General features: G+C 37.6%; 1 protein-coding gene across 4 annotated transcripts in view; it reads right to left on the bottom strand.

Moving 5' to 3' along the window:
- Positions 1 to 6,073: 6,073 nt before the first annotated feature.
- Positions 6,074 to 16,065, bottom strand: part of LOC127661629 (spectrin beta chain, non-erythrocytic 4-like) — a 96,372-nt gene continuing 86,380 nt past the window's right edge. For all 4 annotated transcript variants that reach the window (XM_052152423.1, XM_052152426.1, XM_052152424.1 and 1 more), the window contains 3 exons: positions 10,797 to 10,967; positions 10,120 to 10,162; positions 6,074 to 9,998 (listed from right to left, as the gene is read on the bottom strand). In XM_052152423.1, coding sequence (XP_052008383.1) covers positions 9,765 to 9,998; positions 10,120 to 10,162; positions 10,797 to 10,967 — 448 coding nt within the window. In that variant the 3' untranslated portion in view covers positions 6,074 to 9,764. The remainder of the gene's footprint in view (positions 9,999 to 10,119; positions 10,163 to 10,796; positions 10,968 to 16,065) is intronic.

The following is a 16,065-nucleotide window of genomic DNA, read 5'->3' as shown; positions in this document are numbered from 1 at the left end:
CACAAGCGAGACATCACCGTTACACCGGGTCATCTCTTTTGACCACTTGTGTTCTGATTTCGGGAAGAAAGTCTCTGATTTCAAGAGGACGGACATCAATCATTACGTCTACATTTTACAAAATTATAATTACGTGCCAAAAATTAAAAGACGAGAAAGAAGGCGCTAAAAACCAGTGCTCTTAATTATCATAGATCCTCCCCTGAGTGATCTACACACGTCCGCCATTTTGTTCTGTGCTGGAGCAGATACAGAGTGAAGAATAATGTCTCGGCTTCGTAAGCGTCGTACGTGTTCTGTTGTTGACTGTAAAAGTGAACACAAGAGTCTTCATGTACTCCCGGCATCAGAGCCACTGAAGACGCAGTGGAAAAAAAAAAAAAGTTTTGTTTTGTTTTGAAATGAGCACCAAAACATACAAAAATTTGTGTAGGTTTGTGCATATAATTTTACACCGGACTGCTTTGTGAATGAGTGTCAATATAAAGTAGGATTTTCAAAAAAATTAGATTCTCAAGCATGGATCAGAACCAACTGTTCATGTTCTAGATTTATATCCTGAAGATGTAAGTATTGCACTTTATATCATGTGAATGTTTGCAAATCGCCTTTCCGAATGTGCTTGTTAACTGATTCCACGTCTAATGCAGCTAAAGTTACCATTTTCTCTGATTGTATTCATGGAGACCAGATATGTATAAATATATTTATATGTACACACAGTGCATCTGGAAAGTATTCACAGCACTTCACTTTTTCCACATTTTGTTATGTTACAGCCTTATTCCAAAATGGATTAAATTCATTATTTTCCTCAATTCTACAAACAATACCCCATAATGACAACATGAATGAAGTTTGTTTGAAATCTTTGCAAATTTATTAAAAATAAAAAACACAAATAAAAAAAAAAAGTCATATGTACATAAAATTCACAGCCTTTGCTCAATACTTTGTTGAAGCACCTTTGGCACCATTTACAGCCGCAAGTCTTTTTGTGTATGATGCTACAGGCTTGGCACACCTATGTTTGGGCAGTTTCTCCCATTCTTCTTTGCAGGACCTCTCAAGCTCCATCAGGTTGGATGGGGAGTGTCGGTGCACAGCCATTTTCAGATCTCTCCAGAGATGTTCAATCAGGTTTAAGTCTGGTCTCTGGCTGGGCTACTCACGGACATTCACAGAGTTGTCCCGTAGCCACTCCTTTGTTATCTTGGCTGTGTGTTTAGGGACGTTGTTCTGTTAGAAGATGAACCGTCGCCCCAGTCTGAGGTCCAGAGCGCTCTGGAGCAGGTTTTCATCAAGGATGTCTCTGTACATTGCTGCATTCATCTTTCCCTCGATCCTGACTAGTCTCCCAGTTCCTGTTGCTGAAAAACATCCCCACAGCATGATGCTGCCACCACCATGATTCACTGTTGGGATGGTATTGGCCAGGTGATGAGTGGTGCCTGGTTTCCTCCAGACATGACGCTTGCCATTGAGGCCAAAGAGTTCAATGTTTGTTTCATCAGACCAGAGTATTTTGTATCTCATGGTCTGAGAGTCCTTCAGGTGCCATTTGGTAAACTCCAGGTGGGCTGTCATGTGCCTTTTACTGAGGAGTGGCTTCCTTCTGGCCACCCTACCATACAGGCCTGATTGGTGGAGTGCTGCAGAGATGGTTGTTCTTCTGGAAGTTTCTCCTCTCTTCACAGAGAAATGCTGGAGCTCTGTCAGAGTGACCATCGGGTTCTTGGTCACCTCCCTGACTAAGGCCCTTCTCCCCAGATCACTCAGTTTGGCTGGGCGGCCAGCTCTAGGAAGAGTCCCGGTGGTTCCAAACCTCTTCCATTTAAGGATGATGGAGGCCACTGTGCTCATAAGGACCTTCAATGCTGCAGAAATATTTCTGTACCCTTTCCCAGATCTGTGCCTCGATACAATCCTGTCTCAGAGGTTTACAGGCAATTCCTTGGACTTCATGGCTTGGTTTGTGCTCTGACATGAACTGTTAACTGTGGGACCTTATATAGACAGGTGTGTGCCTTTCCAAATCATGTCCAATCAACTGAATCTACCACAGGTGGACTCCAATCAAGTTGTAGAAACATCTCAAGGATGATCAGTGGAAACAGGATGCACCTGAGCTCAATTTTGAGTGTCATGGCAAAGGCTGTGAATACTTATGTACATGTGATTTTTTTTATTTTTTTTATTTTTAATACATTTGCAAAGATTACAAACAAACTTCTTTCATGTTGTCATTATAAGGTATTGTTTGTAGAATATTGAGGAAAATTATTAATTTAATCAATTTTGGAATAAGGCTTTAACATAACAAACTGTTGAAAAAGTGAAGCGCTGTGAATACTTTCCAGATGCACTGTATATATATATATATATATATATATATATATTCATATATATATGGCTCAACTCAGGGCTGGACTGGTAATCTGGCATACCGGGCATTTTCCCAGTGGGCCAATGCACTTTGGGGCTGATCAGGGGAGGACTGGCCATCTGGAGAACAGAGTGGGCTGGTGGATCAGCAGCAAAATGGGCCGAATTGGCTGCGATAAGCTAAAATGAGCCGCCGCGTTATGCAGAATGAACTACAAAATGGCGCCTCGGTATGCAGAAAAGGACAGCGAAAGTTTGAACAACTTTTTAGCCAGTTGCTATGTAAAATCCCAGGCCAATTTCTCTTCCAAGTCCAGCCCTGCCTGAACTGGAACCTGGAACCTGGTATTTACGCTGTCAGTCATATAGGTTCTGATTTGTTGTTGCTCTAGTAACCGAAGCACAAGAAGTCACAGCCCTCTTCTGGAAAGGGGGCGGGAAAGAGGCATTTATAACATGGAATAATATATGATCCGTGGGGTATTTTGAGCTGAAACTTCACAGACACATTCTGGGGACACCTGAGACTGATATTACATCTGGTAAAAAGGGGCATAATAGGTCTCCTTTAAATCTGCACATGAAAGCAAAAATAAATAAAAAACGGCCATTAAAGCTGTCTTTAATGTCGTTTAGTTTCAAATGGATAGTTCAAAATTCAAAGCACTCTTAGTGACGTCATGGAGTCTTTTTAGCCAAAAGAGAAAGAGACTGCAGATTTTAAATGCTTATATCTTCTGAAAACTAATTTGGTCAACGTTCAGAAGTATACTAGCATATAGATGACCTTAACGCTAATGTGGTCTAAAAGCAGCAAAACTTTCACTTTAAATATTTTTATACTACAGTCTCATTGGATAGTGCAAGTAAATATTGGTAAAATAGCAGGCTACAGTAAAATTGTAAAAACACAGTGAATATTCAATCATTATGGAGGTGCAATATACTTTATTAAACACAAAATAATATGTAGTGAAAACAACAATTGCAATAATTCAAATCATTCCTTCTTAAAGGGATAGTTCACAAAGAAAATGAAAAATCTCTTATTATTTACTCACCCTCATTTATGCTCACTGCTATAATAGGACATTTAAGGGGACCACTCTACTCTGTATGAAGGGGTTCCTGTAGAGAGTCAGAAAAGTCCAAAAAGGGCCTCCATATCTTAACAAAAGTTTGAGTGGACCCCTTGAGTGTTTATTTAATTTTTTCCAGTTTTAAGAAATACATAACATCTTTGACCCAATGGGAAAAGGATGGAGGTGCACATTGCTTCCATTTTTAGAGATCGGGATTCCTTTGATGTTAAATCAAAGAGGGCACAGATTGGGTCAGGGTCAAAGCGGATTCCAAACATCTCACTGAAAGCCTTACAAATGCTTATCCAGAAGGTTGAGATATCCGGACATAGCCAAAACATGTGCATTAAGTCTGATGGCTGGCCTCTACAATAAGGGCATGATGGCTCAACATTCAAATAAATCTTTGCCAACCTAGCATTGGTTAAATTAACTCTGTGTACCACTTTCAGTTGCAGCGGATGCAGACGATGTGTGCACCAAGTCTAAGAACGAGTCTCATTGGTCATCTGTTAAAACTGCTGCAAGATCAGACTCACAAGGATGTGGTCAACATGTGATTTTGTGGGGTTATCTGGAAATTTTGTGGGCTCCTGATCTGTAAATAACAAAAGAAATGGTTCTCGGGTAAGTCTTAGGTTTGGGATAATTGAGAGAATGCTGCAAATTTGTCTTCTATGTACAGATTGTGGATTGCTCTAATTCCTTTATCAAACCATAAAATAGATGCAGGGTCTGTACAGGAGGGAATGAATGTGTGATTTGACTTAATGGGGGAGAGAACAGATGTTCCTTGCAGCCCAAAATGTCTTCTAAACTGGGCCCATATTCTTATTGAGTGATTGATTATTATATTTAGACTCAAATAAAGGGATAATGCTGCACAAACTACCAAACTCAGATTATACTGGCATGATGAGAACTTTAATTCAACCCAGTCTGCCTTTTCTGTACTTGGTATGTCTTCGAAACAGTGAATTAACTTCTGAATATTGCGTGCCCAGTAATAATAAAGGAATTTAGGATTAAGTTATTTCCAGACCTCCAGAGCAATTTGGTCTTTGGAGATGGGTCTTGCTGATCTGGATAGATTTATTCCCCCATAAGAAAGAAATAATACTTTTATCTGATTTAAAAAAAAAAAAAAAGGATTCACACGTCAGACCATTTTGAAGGGGAAAAGGCTAGAAGGAAGAGCATCTGCTTCAGAATTTAGGGGGAAAAGTTCCCCCTACTCAAAGTCGTTAAGTGGCATTTTTTGTGTTACTGTAAATTCTCCCTGTCCAGTAAGTGTTGATATACATGAAGAATGTGAATTGTCAAAAACAAAAGAAGAATGTGAAAGTGGAGATTGCAGAGACTGCAGCCTTGAAGCTTCTGCCTTCTTTTTGTAATAGATCTTGAACACAGTAAAACCACAAGGTAAGGAATATAAGAGTAAATTATAAAATGATAAGTTAAACTGTGTTCTTAGGATAACTGTATTTTTCTTACATTTTAGGCTGGGCAGGATGTCACATATGTTTTATATGTGGAATTTGATATAATTCTTTAATTACACTTTCTGTTGGCGAGTACAGTGGTTAGCTTTTCCATTATTGCTTCGTTCTGTTTTCTGCTTTCCAATTTGTTTCATGAATGAGTTTCATTATTGTTTTACTGAATAATTTAGGTAGGAAGCCGTTCAATAGCCTACAAGAAATACAGATATGTTATTATATATATATATATAATAACATCTGTATTTTTTTATTTTAGATATTATTTCATATTTTAAACAAATGTATTGTTCTCAAACCAGTGTCAATATTGTGTGACAGTCTGGTTTCAGAAGTAAAAAAGAAAGATTTGTTTATTTTTTCCATAGACTAATATATTTATAACAATAACTTATAAACCTTTAAAGACAGACCTATCGTGAGCTCTGATGTTGTTAATCGACGGTATATGCTCCTGTTAAAACATCAGCAGGTGTTATTTCAACTTCCATCGTTTCTAATTCGATAAAGTAATTTGATTCATGAGATTGAATTTCCTTCTCTGGTGAAAGACGGTAAGCGCACAGTCTTGTACCATTGTCTTTTTGTCTGATTTTCAAATACTTTTTGACTTGAATCAAATCTTGTGATGTTGTGGTTTTCCTCGGAGCTGGTTGATTTGGTTCATGACTTACAACTCTTATATAAAGGATATTATGAATCACTTATGAAAATTATGAATTTGAAAACACTAACAGATCACAGATGTCTAGCCCTGTTGTGAATGACAATATGCCCAGTCTTGGAAATCTGACAATCTTGCATGTCTCAAGAAATAACAAAGATATAAAATCATATATGGAGGGCTGCACAAACATGCTGGGCAACCATGTTGTTGAATAAGTAAATGTTGTTGAGTGTATATCAAATTAAGTTTCTGTATGAATATAACAAAAGTAATATTTTCTGTAAAAAAAGAAAACCAATGCATACCCATTTTACAGTTATCTATGGTAATCTGATTTCAGATAACAGGCTCTAGCTTGTTGTCAGTACAGAAAGTTGTCTTCACATGGATGTAAGGATGCTAGTTGCAGAATAAATGAAAAAAGCGACACATTTGACATATCACAAGCTGTATTTATCAAGGAATTAACTGTACAGAGTCAGTCAGGATCTGAATTATACAGCATTCATTCACTGTTTCCATGTGTATTAGTGTCACCCTTGTTCAGTGGCTGTGAGTGCGAATGAGAGAGGTTTCATCATGCACAGCAGTACCATTACAGGGACAATGTTATTCATGCAACCTGAATTGTCCAGTTTCATTTGAATTTCTTAACTTGAATTTTCTGGAGAAATAACCCCTCCTACCCCATTGGTAATCAAAACTGATAAAACCCGCAAAATGTTCTTATTTCTCAGCAGAAACAAGAGCAACTTGTACAGGCAATCGAGCTGCTGAGCTTAAACCAGTGGTGCTTGAGGGTCTGACACTATCAACAGGCTGTACACAACCCTCTAAAGAATGTTCCATCCTATCCTGATTAAAAACCATCATCTGCCATAGAACACATTAAAGCTGGCATATTAAAAGGATAATAAGGAATTAAAACTACTTTTCAAAATACAGAATTCTGGATGAATCCCTAAACATTTGCACAAATGCTAAATCAGACATCTAAAATAAAACATTCTTTTTATTGTGAAGCTGAATATTCCGATTGTGCTTTCTATTAATCTAATGGATCAAATCCATCTTGAATTTAAAGCTGAAGTGTAATTTCTGTGCCAGTAGCCAAGAAAAGAAATTGCAAAAATGAACATTTTTCCAAACATGCCCCGTCTTCCATTGATCAAATAAACAAATAATCCTGCCCCCAACTCATGCCATTGGTCAAGTCAATATTGTTGTGTAAGGCTAGACAGGTCGCTCAAAACAAACGGGAATTTTCAAAGCACCACAGAAACACAGTGTTTACCGTTTTTGAGAAACGTAATCTACAAGTGGCTTACAGTTGTCTCAGTGTATTCAACTGAAGAAAAGGAGAATGTGTTTTAACACCAAAAAAGGTTACATACTTCAGCTTTAATTACATTTGAACTATGCTTTTACATCTAAAGTAACTGAAATACTGTGATATTAGGTAAAAATGATTATCTGTAAGATGCGATAAAAAATGTTAAAGGGGTTATGACATGAGGAATCACATTTTTCTTGATCTTTTGATATACAAGAGGTCATTGTACTATAAAAACATACTGTACGTTTCAGAACTCAAAACTTCCTACTCACTGCAAAAACAGCATTTGTTGAAACCACACTGTGGTTGACATTTGCATCTGACCGCCTCCACAACACATCAATTCCTAATTTACCTTTACTCACTTCTGTAGCCCGCCCAGTAGTGGTGAGCAAGTACAGAGAGTATATGAGTCAAGAGCAGAGAGCCAATGAGAACAGTGTCTGTTTACTGTTAAGTCTAAAAGAAGCAACCCAGCGTATCTGACGGAGGGTCAGAATAAGGGTGGAAAATTTGTTTTACAAATATATGACTAATATTACTAATATTATAAGTGAACCTTACCTGCATGTCATGACCCCTTTAAAAACAATACTTTTATCAAACCAATGAAACAGTGTTTGCAGATGTGCAAATTTCCATAAACCAAATGCTAAATGAATGCATTGTTTTGTAGTAATACTGCTTGGAAACCCGGGAAATCCAGACCCTCAAGAACCAATTCTCTGCTCACTATAGCACTGTGCAATGGGGCAGTAATAGTGCAAAGGAAAAGTTGCATAAATGTTCTACTTGCAAGTTTATACGTTGTTTCTGTCCACCACCACCATGTTGGATACTTTTACTGCATACCCTCTGCCTAAGAATAAGTAATTCCATTGCATAAAAATAGGATTTCGTTTTGTACAAAAAATAAGACATGGAGACAAAACCAAAGGAGTCAATGGAAAGGAAATTCAGACCCAGACACCGAAAACTCTTTAGATATATATATATATATATATATATATACAATGCTTTGAGATTGTATAGAGACATGAGAGCTGACAGTATATTTCAAAAAGTTGGCAGAATATGGAACATTACAACAGCATTTGCATGATGCTCTGTTCATGTTAAAATAAAGAAATGAACTTGCAGATATTGAGGAAAAAGGCTTACATGGACATCTTTCTTTCAATGATTGATTTATAGATTCTCTTAGAGGACCATTGCTTCTAAAGTTATTTATGCCTAGCCTTTTTACAAGAACAGACAGTGCATTAAGGACTACAGCTGACAGACTTTAAGATGTAGGCAATGAGGCACAAACATGAGACCTGAAACGATTATGTTTCCCTTTAACACCGAGAGTTAGCTTCAACTGTATAAGTACGCTACTTAAAAATTGCGTTTCAAATGTAGCCATAATATAGTCAGTCATGCGTTCAGTTGATTGATGCATGTAAATTGATCAAAACAACAAAACAACAAACAATTTAATATGTGCACTTGTTTGCAGAGCTGTTGCAAAGCATGTTGCAATTTCTGTATGATACACCTTGCATTTTTGCTAGCTATGGGCTTTCTATACTAAAACCTGCTGAACAACACACTTCAAAGACCTCAATACAATGATGGAAAAACAGAATAAAATTTTAAACCCAGTTTTATCCAGTCAGGGAAGACAGTCACATTATAACATCTACATAGCATTCAGTTGGCATCTCACAAATCGAACTAACATTAGCAGGGATGAGATAAATCAAATGCCTGCATCCATTCAGCCTTCAGTGCAATCACCAATATGCTGGTTAAACTGACACAAGGGAAAAAAAATAAAGGTTTTACAAAACAATCAGTTCTGTGCTTGGAAGACTTCTGAGTGTAAATTAAAAAGAATAGCTAAATGACATGAGTAAAGCAGTACATGCATAGACACAAACATACACAACCAAGCAAAATTGATCATTTGAAATGTCATTAAATGCCCAAATTAACTCACATTTTACATTTAATGCATAATATAATACTGATGATTGAGATGTTCCTCCATATTAGATAAAAAGCTTATACTGCATGAAACTAACAACCCATAGAAACCAGATTTGAGAATACACACTCACTGCAAGTGAGTCGCTTCTCTTTATTTGGGAAAAAACCTTTGTGTCTTCATTTGAAATACCTTGTAGGCATGTTCAGATATGTCATGTCTGGCGTTCAATCTTGTTGTGGTCTACAAAGTGGCAAGACGAGAATCAAAAAAATTGCGTTGAAGAGCCAATTAATACAAATCAATACATTAATAGTATAAAAGAGCAAAACAACTTACAAAATAAACAGACAAAACATGCTCTTCAGAAAAACGATTTGTCAGATTTTGGCATATTTCCATTCTTTACAGTGTGGGATTGTATAGAACTGATGTTGAGACGTAAAATATACAAAGAGAGACAGGTACACGTTCATATGGGTCATCTTCTTCACACACGTGTTAGAAAATAATCTTCATGAGCTACTTTAACATCTTACTCTTTTATCCTTCGTGTTATCGGCTCTTTGGCCCAAATGCAGCTCTTGAATTGTCCTAGTACTCAGTAGCCACTAGAGGGCGCACTGATACATGGCATTTCCACAGCAGAGACCAGAGCACCTCAGTGTTGGACAGCAAGACATAAAGGGAGTTCACTGTGACGCCTTCGTTTCCTGATTCCGTCAGAGCACTGATCCACATTCCTGGTTTTGCGAAGTCCCGGTTCCTGTCTCACTTGCAACACGACGCACTCTCAGAGGGTGATCAGGTGCTGTGGGGTGCCTCATTTCTTCTTGCCCGTCTTTTTCTCAGGCTTATCACCCTTGTCTGAGCGCACTGATCCTCCGTCAGCTCGGTCTGACCTTTCACCTCTCTCCGACCCCCCTGCCCTGCTGCCTTCCCTGCGCGTTCCCTCGTCTGTCGATGAGGTAGTTAGATGGGTCTGCCCCTGTTTGGCAAGCTCTCCATGCTCATTTATACTAGTGGTTATACTTGTGATCCAGCTCTTCAAATCATCCTGCAGGCCAAATAGAGATTGGAGACTCACCATGTATTCCCACAAAAATTCAAAACTCTGGAATTGGCTGATTTCATTAGTTATGACTACATTAGGAAAAACTGGGATAAAAGTGTCTCACCTCATCTTTAGCATGGAACAGAAACTCACTTCCATCTTTAGTTCTGAAATTATAAAGTGAAAACAATTGTATGAAAAGAAAACTGTATATACAGTACAAAATAATTGGCCCTGCTTTTAGACAATCGTCTGATGTTCCATAGTGCAGATTATTGCTTTTATTGGATACATAGGTGCATCACTAATAACCAGTTAGTGAGTTCTAGTGCCATGCATTCTGTAAGCCATGTATGACTGGGTGAAATAGCAAAAACAAATGACGTCAAAGTTAAATTTAGAAATGCCATTAAAACACTCATCTTAACGCTCTCATAGTAAGAAAGTGAGGATCGCAAAAATAATCAAATTACTTAGGCACATTAATATCAATGAAATAACAATGTGGGAGTGGTGGTGGCCTAGTGGCTAAAGCACAGGGCTGTTAATCAGAAGGTCGTTGGTTTGAACCCCATAGCCACCACCATTGTGTCCTTGAGCAAGGCACTTAACATCCAGCTTGTTCCGGGGGGATTGTCCCTGTAATAAGTGCACTGTAAGTCGCTTTGGATAAAAGCATCTGCCAAATGCATAAATGTAAATGTAAATGTAAACAATGTTGGGGTTTTATATCCCTAACAAAATCAGCACAAGTACATATAGAGACTAATCATTGTATCGGGCAGCCCTACAGCCACATACTTGAGTGTGAAGACGTTCTTCTTCTTCTTGTAACCATTGTTGATATCACAGGCACAATGGCTCAGGTTGAGAAGCGGCTCATTGTTGTAAGGTATGGCGGTGCTCTTCGCATCCTTATAGAAGCCCAGCTCACCTTTATTCAACACACAGTACAGGTTCACCCAGGATCTGCTGTAGTATGGGAGAGCAAACACAAGATTTCACCATTAGGTGATTACACCATGCACTGACTACCATACCGGCAAACTCTGTACAGTTGAAAAAGGTGACAGACGCTCTAAAATGACGCTTGAATGAGCGGGACATTTCATTTTACAAATACATTTCACTTGGATTTCTCCGTCCACATTTTCTTTCCTTGCACCTTTTTATCGTATTCTAAGGGAGCTGACAGGACGCGAAGGAAAGGGGCAGTTTTAGAAATGAGACTATAGACGAGAGAGTCGCTGCAATGTTTCTTTGCCAGGTCTGCGCCATATTTGATTGATATTAGTTAGTACATTTTTTGTTTTATCAACAACTGTCAGTAAAGAACATAATAGATATTCAAATAGACATCATAAAGCAAGTTCGTGCATTGCTAATAGCCAAACATTGTGGAAATTTTACAACATTTTCGAATTCTCTGGAGTATTTAAAGAGATACAAATACAGTTAGAAAATCAGTTTTGTACCATACACTGTCTGCAACAGTAAGGATACATAGCCTTTCAGAGATACACCACTTCTGTCAAACACAGAGGGGGGTATATGCATATGGCATCCCTTTAGGCTCTAAAATATGACATAGGATCACGTACTTGTCTCACTGAACGTGTCACTCAACGTCTTGTGTATTTTTTCCCCTCCCTTTTTCTTCCCAATTTGGAATGCCCAATTCCCAGTGCTCTCTAAATCCTCATGGTGGCGTAGTGACTCACCTCAATCTGAGTGGCGGAGGACGAATCTCAGTTGCCTCCGCGTCTGAGACCGTCAATCCGCGCATCTTATCACGTGGCTTGTTGAACGCATTACCACGGACACGGCTTCACACTATTCTCTGCGGCATCCACGCACAGTTCACCACGCACCCCACTGAGAGCGAGAACCACATTATAGACACTATGAGGAGGTTACCCCATGAGACTCTACCCTCCTTAGCAACCAGGCCAATTGGTTGCTTAGGAAGCTTGACTGGAGTCACTCAGCATGCTCTGGATTCGAACTCGCAACTCCAGGTGTGACAGTCAGAGTCTTTACTTGCTGAGCTATCCAGGCCCCAGTGTCTTGATTTTTAAAAGGTTCTACTATTTACTCCATTAAATTCAAGACGAGGTGTAAACCACATGTATCAGTGAAGCATCTAGGCCAGACATGGGCAAAATACGGCCCCAGGGCCGGAACCGGCCCGCGGACCATCTCAATCCGGCTCACAACATCCTCAAAGATAAACAAAACGACCCCAAAAAAAATCCATAAAAGGCAGCACTATGTTAACGAATCTCGAGGCGAATGACTACAATGACTCCGTGCACTGCTATTTAAGTCGATTCAAACAGAGGACGCTGTCTACATTTAGTTGGCAGTTGTGTTGACAATCAGTTAGGATGAATGCTTCAAAAAAGAGAAAAGTTGACTCAGAATGTCACATTTTTAACCAAGAATGGACATCTAAATATTTTGATAAGCCAAGAGAGTATTGTGGTGTTCAAGGAATAGAGTATCAAGAGACATTTTTCGACCAAGCATGCTAACTATGCCACAAATATTTAATCGTAGGAATTTGACAAAAAAGCCCTGAAATTGTCTTCCAACTTAATTTCAAGGTAGAATATTCTTACAAAACAGTTGACCATCCAAGAATCGGCAACGAAAGTTAGCTACATGCTGTCACAAGCTCGCGAAACAGAGCAAGCCTTTCTCTGATGGTGAATCTTTGAAAGACTATGATCGAGGAGGCTAGCATACTGTGCCCTGACAATAAAGGTCAGTTCAAAAATGTCCTCTCCCCTTTCATTCGATAGCAAGAAAGCACCCCGAGATGTGCAGCTAGAACTGATTGACATCCAGTGCGACCCTGCTCTCGTTCATTACGCTGGACAACTTCTATGGCTCACTGAAGGAAACACAGTTTCCGAACCTGCGCAGCCACGCACAGAGGATGCTTGATTTGTTTGGCTCCACATAGGTGTGTGAACTAACTTTTTCTGTGATGAACTACAACAAGTCACGCTACAGATCCCGGCTGACAGATAAACATCTGTCCTCTGTGCTGCATATTTCAACATCAGATGCTAGGCTTTGATGGTCTTGCAAAGAGAGGTGACTATCTCAATTGTTCCCAGTAGGCGAAAAAATTATGACATGGGTAGGCAATGATTTTCACGAGTGTCATTCATAAATATCTCAGTTATTATTAATTTTCATTGGTTAGTTATAGTTACACGAGTAAAACAGAACAGAAAATGAATATAAGACAATGTGTTTGTTCATATAAAGTCATTATTAGCCTAATATGTTCTTCATTCAGTGATGCAAGTCTGTACTGCAATGGCATTAACGTTTGAGTTAGCTAAACAAGTAAAAACAGTCTCACACAGTTACACAAGTAATAACAGAACATACAATTATTTGAGTAAAGTAATTACTTTACAGATGAAAAGTCAACATTTTCTAAGAGAAAGTTACATTTTTTTGAAACAAGAACCCAAGCCTTCTGGGCTGGCAAACAGCGTATTGTAAAGCAATCTGTCATTTCTACCAAATTCAAGTAGTTTAACATGATTGAAACATGTTTCAATTTTCTAATTTGTGGCCCTTCGCTTATTTGATCTAAGTCAGTACGGCCCTCTGAAAAAAATGTTTGCCCACCCCTGGTCTAGGCAGACGTCACACATCATTCACATGTTGCAGTGGAGTGATTTGTGTTCAATTTCACTAACACGTATTGCAACACAGTATGTAACACGGTTCAGAGAAGCGTGTCAGCGTCTGCCTTGATCACTTAGGGCTTACTTACCCTTCACTCACTCGTCTTAATGAACGTGACATCTGCATCTGCCATTGTTTTAGCACGTAACTATTGTTCCCATTATCCCATATATGCTATGTGTTTGTCTTGACCAACATGTTCAATTAACTTGTAAAAATATTTAAAAAATAAGAATTTATTGCATCACACTCTTTTGTTTATCAACTGGATGGCAAGATTACATTTTTATATTCAGTATAATGTATAACTAGAATGAGAAAAGAGATGCTTAAATTAAAAAACTCTACCAAATATAACATAAATAAATGCATAATGACAAAATATAAAAGTGATCAAAGATAGAAAATAAATAAAATGATTATCATTTATGTGAAATCTATGTATTAATTTGCATCACTTAATATATTATATAAATAAGATTGACAGTCATTTGATGCATGCAACTTTGTATAGATTTAAATGCATTTTATCCAAGAAAACTTACAAATGAGTAAAACAATATAAGGGTCTGTTTGTATCAAAATAGATAAGGCTACTGCTTTACAAACTCCCCAAAAATAAGGTCTGTAAAAGGTTTTTGGCAGATTGTAGCATGTTCAGCCCTCTGAAGTATTTCAAAGACAAGATAAATATACAAATCTGTTCCCTTCAAGTCCAATGCATCACCATCTCATCAGGGTATAAATGTCCTCTGACATTGGAAAAAAGTCAAAAAATATATGGGATAAAAAGACCAATTATAATAATAAATGATTGAACCTTGAATTGACTTCTTGACTTTCTGTTTTTATCCCTGTCATGATCTAATGTTAAATAAACATTTTAGCCCCCAATAGCACTCGTTAAGAAATGTAAGTATTGTAATATTTTAGTGGGCTGAAAATATTTTTGAAAATGTACATTAAATATTTTACAGACTAGGTTTGTAATAACACATTAACTGAGTTTGTACAATATCTGAGTCCATTCAGCAACACACTTCATTAATTCAGTCTGATTTTACCAGAACTAAAGTTATTACAGTCATCAATATGTATTAATGCGATACATCTATTTTAATACACAGCTTATGAAACAATCTAACAGTGAAGCACACATTAATAGCTCTTTCAAATTTGTCAACAATGTGTCATTTGTTTTAAGAGTTTGTAGTTTAATTTGTAACCCCATGTTTTATTTATTTATTTAAACATTTTAACACTTAGTCTATGTTATGTCCCTTTATGTCTATGTCGTAATTTTAACACTGAATATTTAACAACATTCAGTACTTTTAATAAGGGAATTTTTGCAAACAATACAGTGTTTTACAGTTTCACTCATGCGCTTGGTGACATTTTGCCAGGAGCCCACAAGGTGGCGGTATTGCATTACATTCTATTTTATGAACAGTGCAATAGAGTGCACCAGTCTGGTTCCGGAAGTGAAAACCTCATGTATTTATCTCAAAGACGAATTGATTTTCATTGATAACTTATAAAAATTTAAAGACAGACCTACTGTGAGCTACGAGTTTGTTCATTGATGGTATATGCTTACGTTGAATCTATCCGTCTGCATTATCTCAACTTCACTGTATAAAAATCAAGTTTGATAGCAGAATACATGGTAAACATCTACATTACCCACGGTTTTGAATCATCCGACCGGCCATAGATTCCTTAAAAACAATAGACCTTTTTCACACTCCGGGTTTTGGAACGCGGATGTAAACGTTTGCAGGGTAAACATCGACAGCGGTGAATGGGAGTTAATAGAACACCACAGCAAATATTATTTTCACTTAATCATTTGATCCAAGAGCAAAAGAAGAAATCCACTAATACATCTGAATGACTTTCCAGCTGAGGAAATAAGTGGATTAAGACAGTCAGATGGGAGAAGATGCCAAATTTATTGTCACTCTCTCAGCAGCTGTCATAGAAACCCCCTCAGAGCTGTGGTAATTATTTTTTTTTAAACTAATTTCAGGGTAATATAACACAAAGCATAATGTTATAACCATACACTCAATATTTAAAAAAAATATATATTATTTAAAAATATATATAATTATACTAAATTCTATATATATATATATATATATATATATATATATATATATATATATATATATATATATATAAAATTATATTTTAGAGCATAAAGGAACGCCATACATGCAAGCGTCCACCAATGCTTGTGCTGCTCTTATCACGGACGCGATCGGCCGAAAAAAATGCTTGTTCACCTAACACTGAAATTGACCAAATCGTTCACATGCATGTACAGGCTACTTCACCGGATCAGCTCAAATCA

This window comes from Xyrauchen texanus, chromosome 21 (genome assembly GCF_025860055.1).
Source record: "Xyrauchen texanus isolate HMW12.3.18 chromosome 21, RBS_HiC_50CHRs, whole genome shotgun sequence".
NCBI classification, from domain to species: Eukaryota; Metazoa; Chordata; class Actinopteri; order Cypriniformes; family Catostomidae; genus Xyrauchen; species Xyrauchen texanus.
The sequence above is the reverse complement of the archived record's forward strand: the minus strand, read 5'-3'. Positions and strand labels throughout refer to the sequence as shown.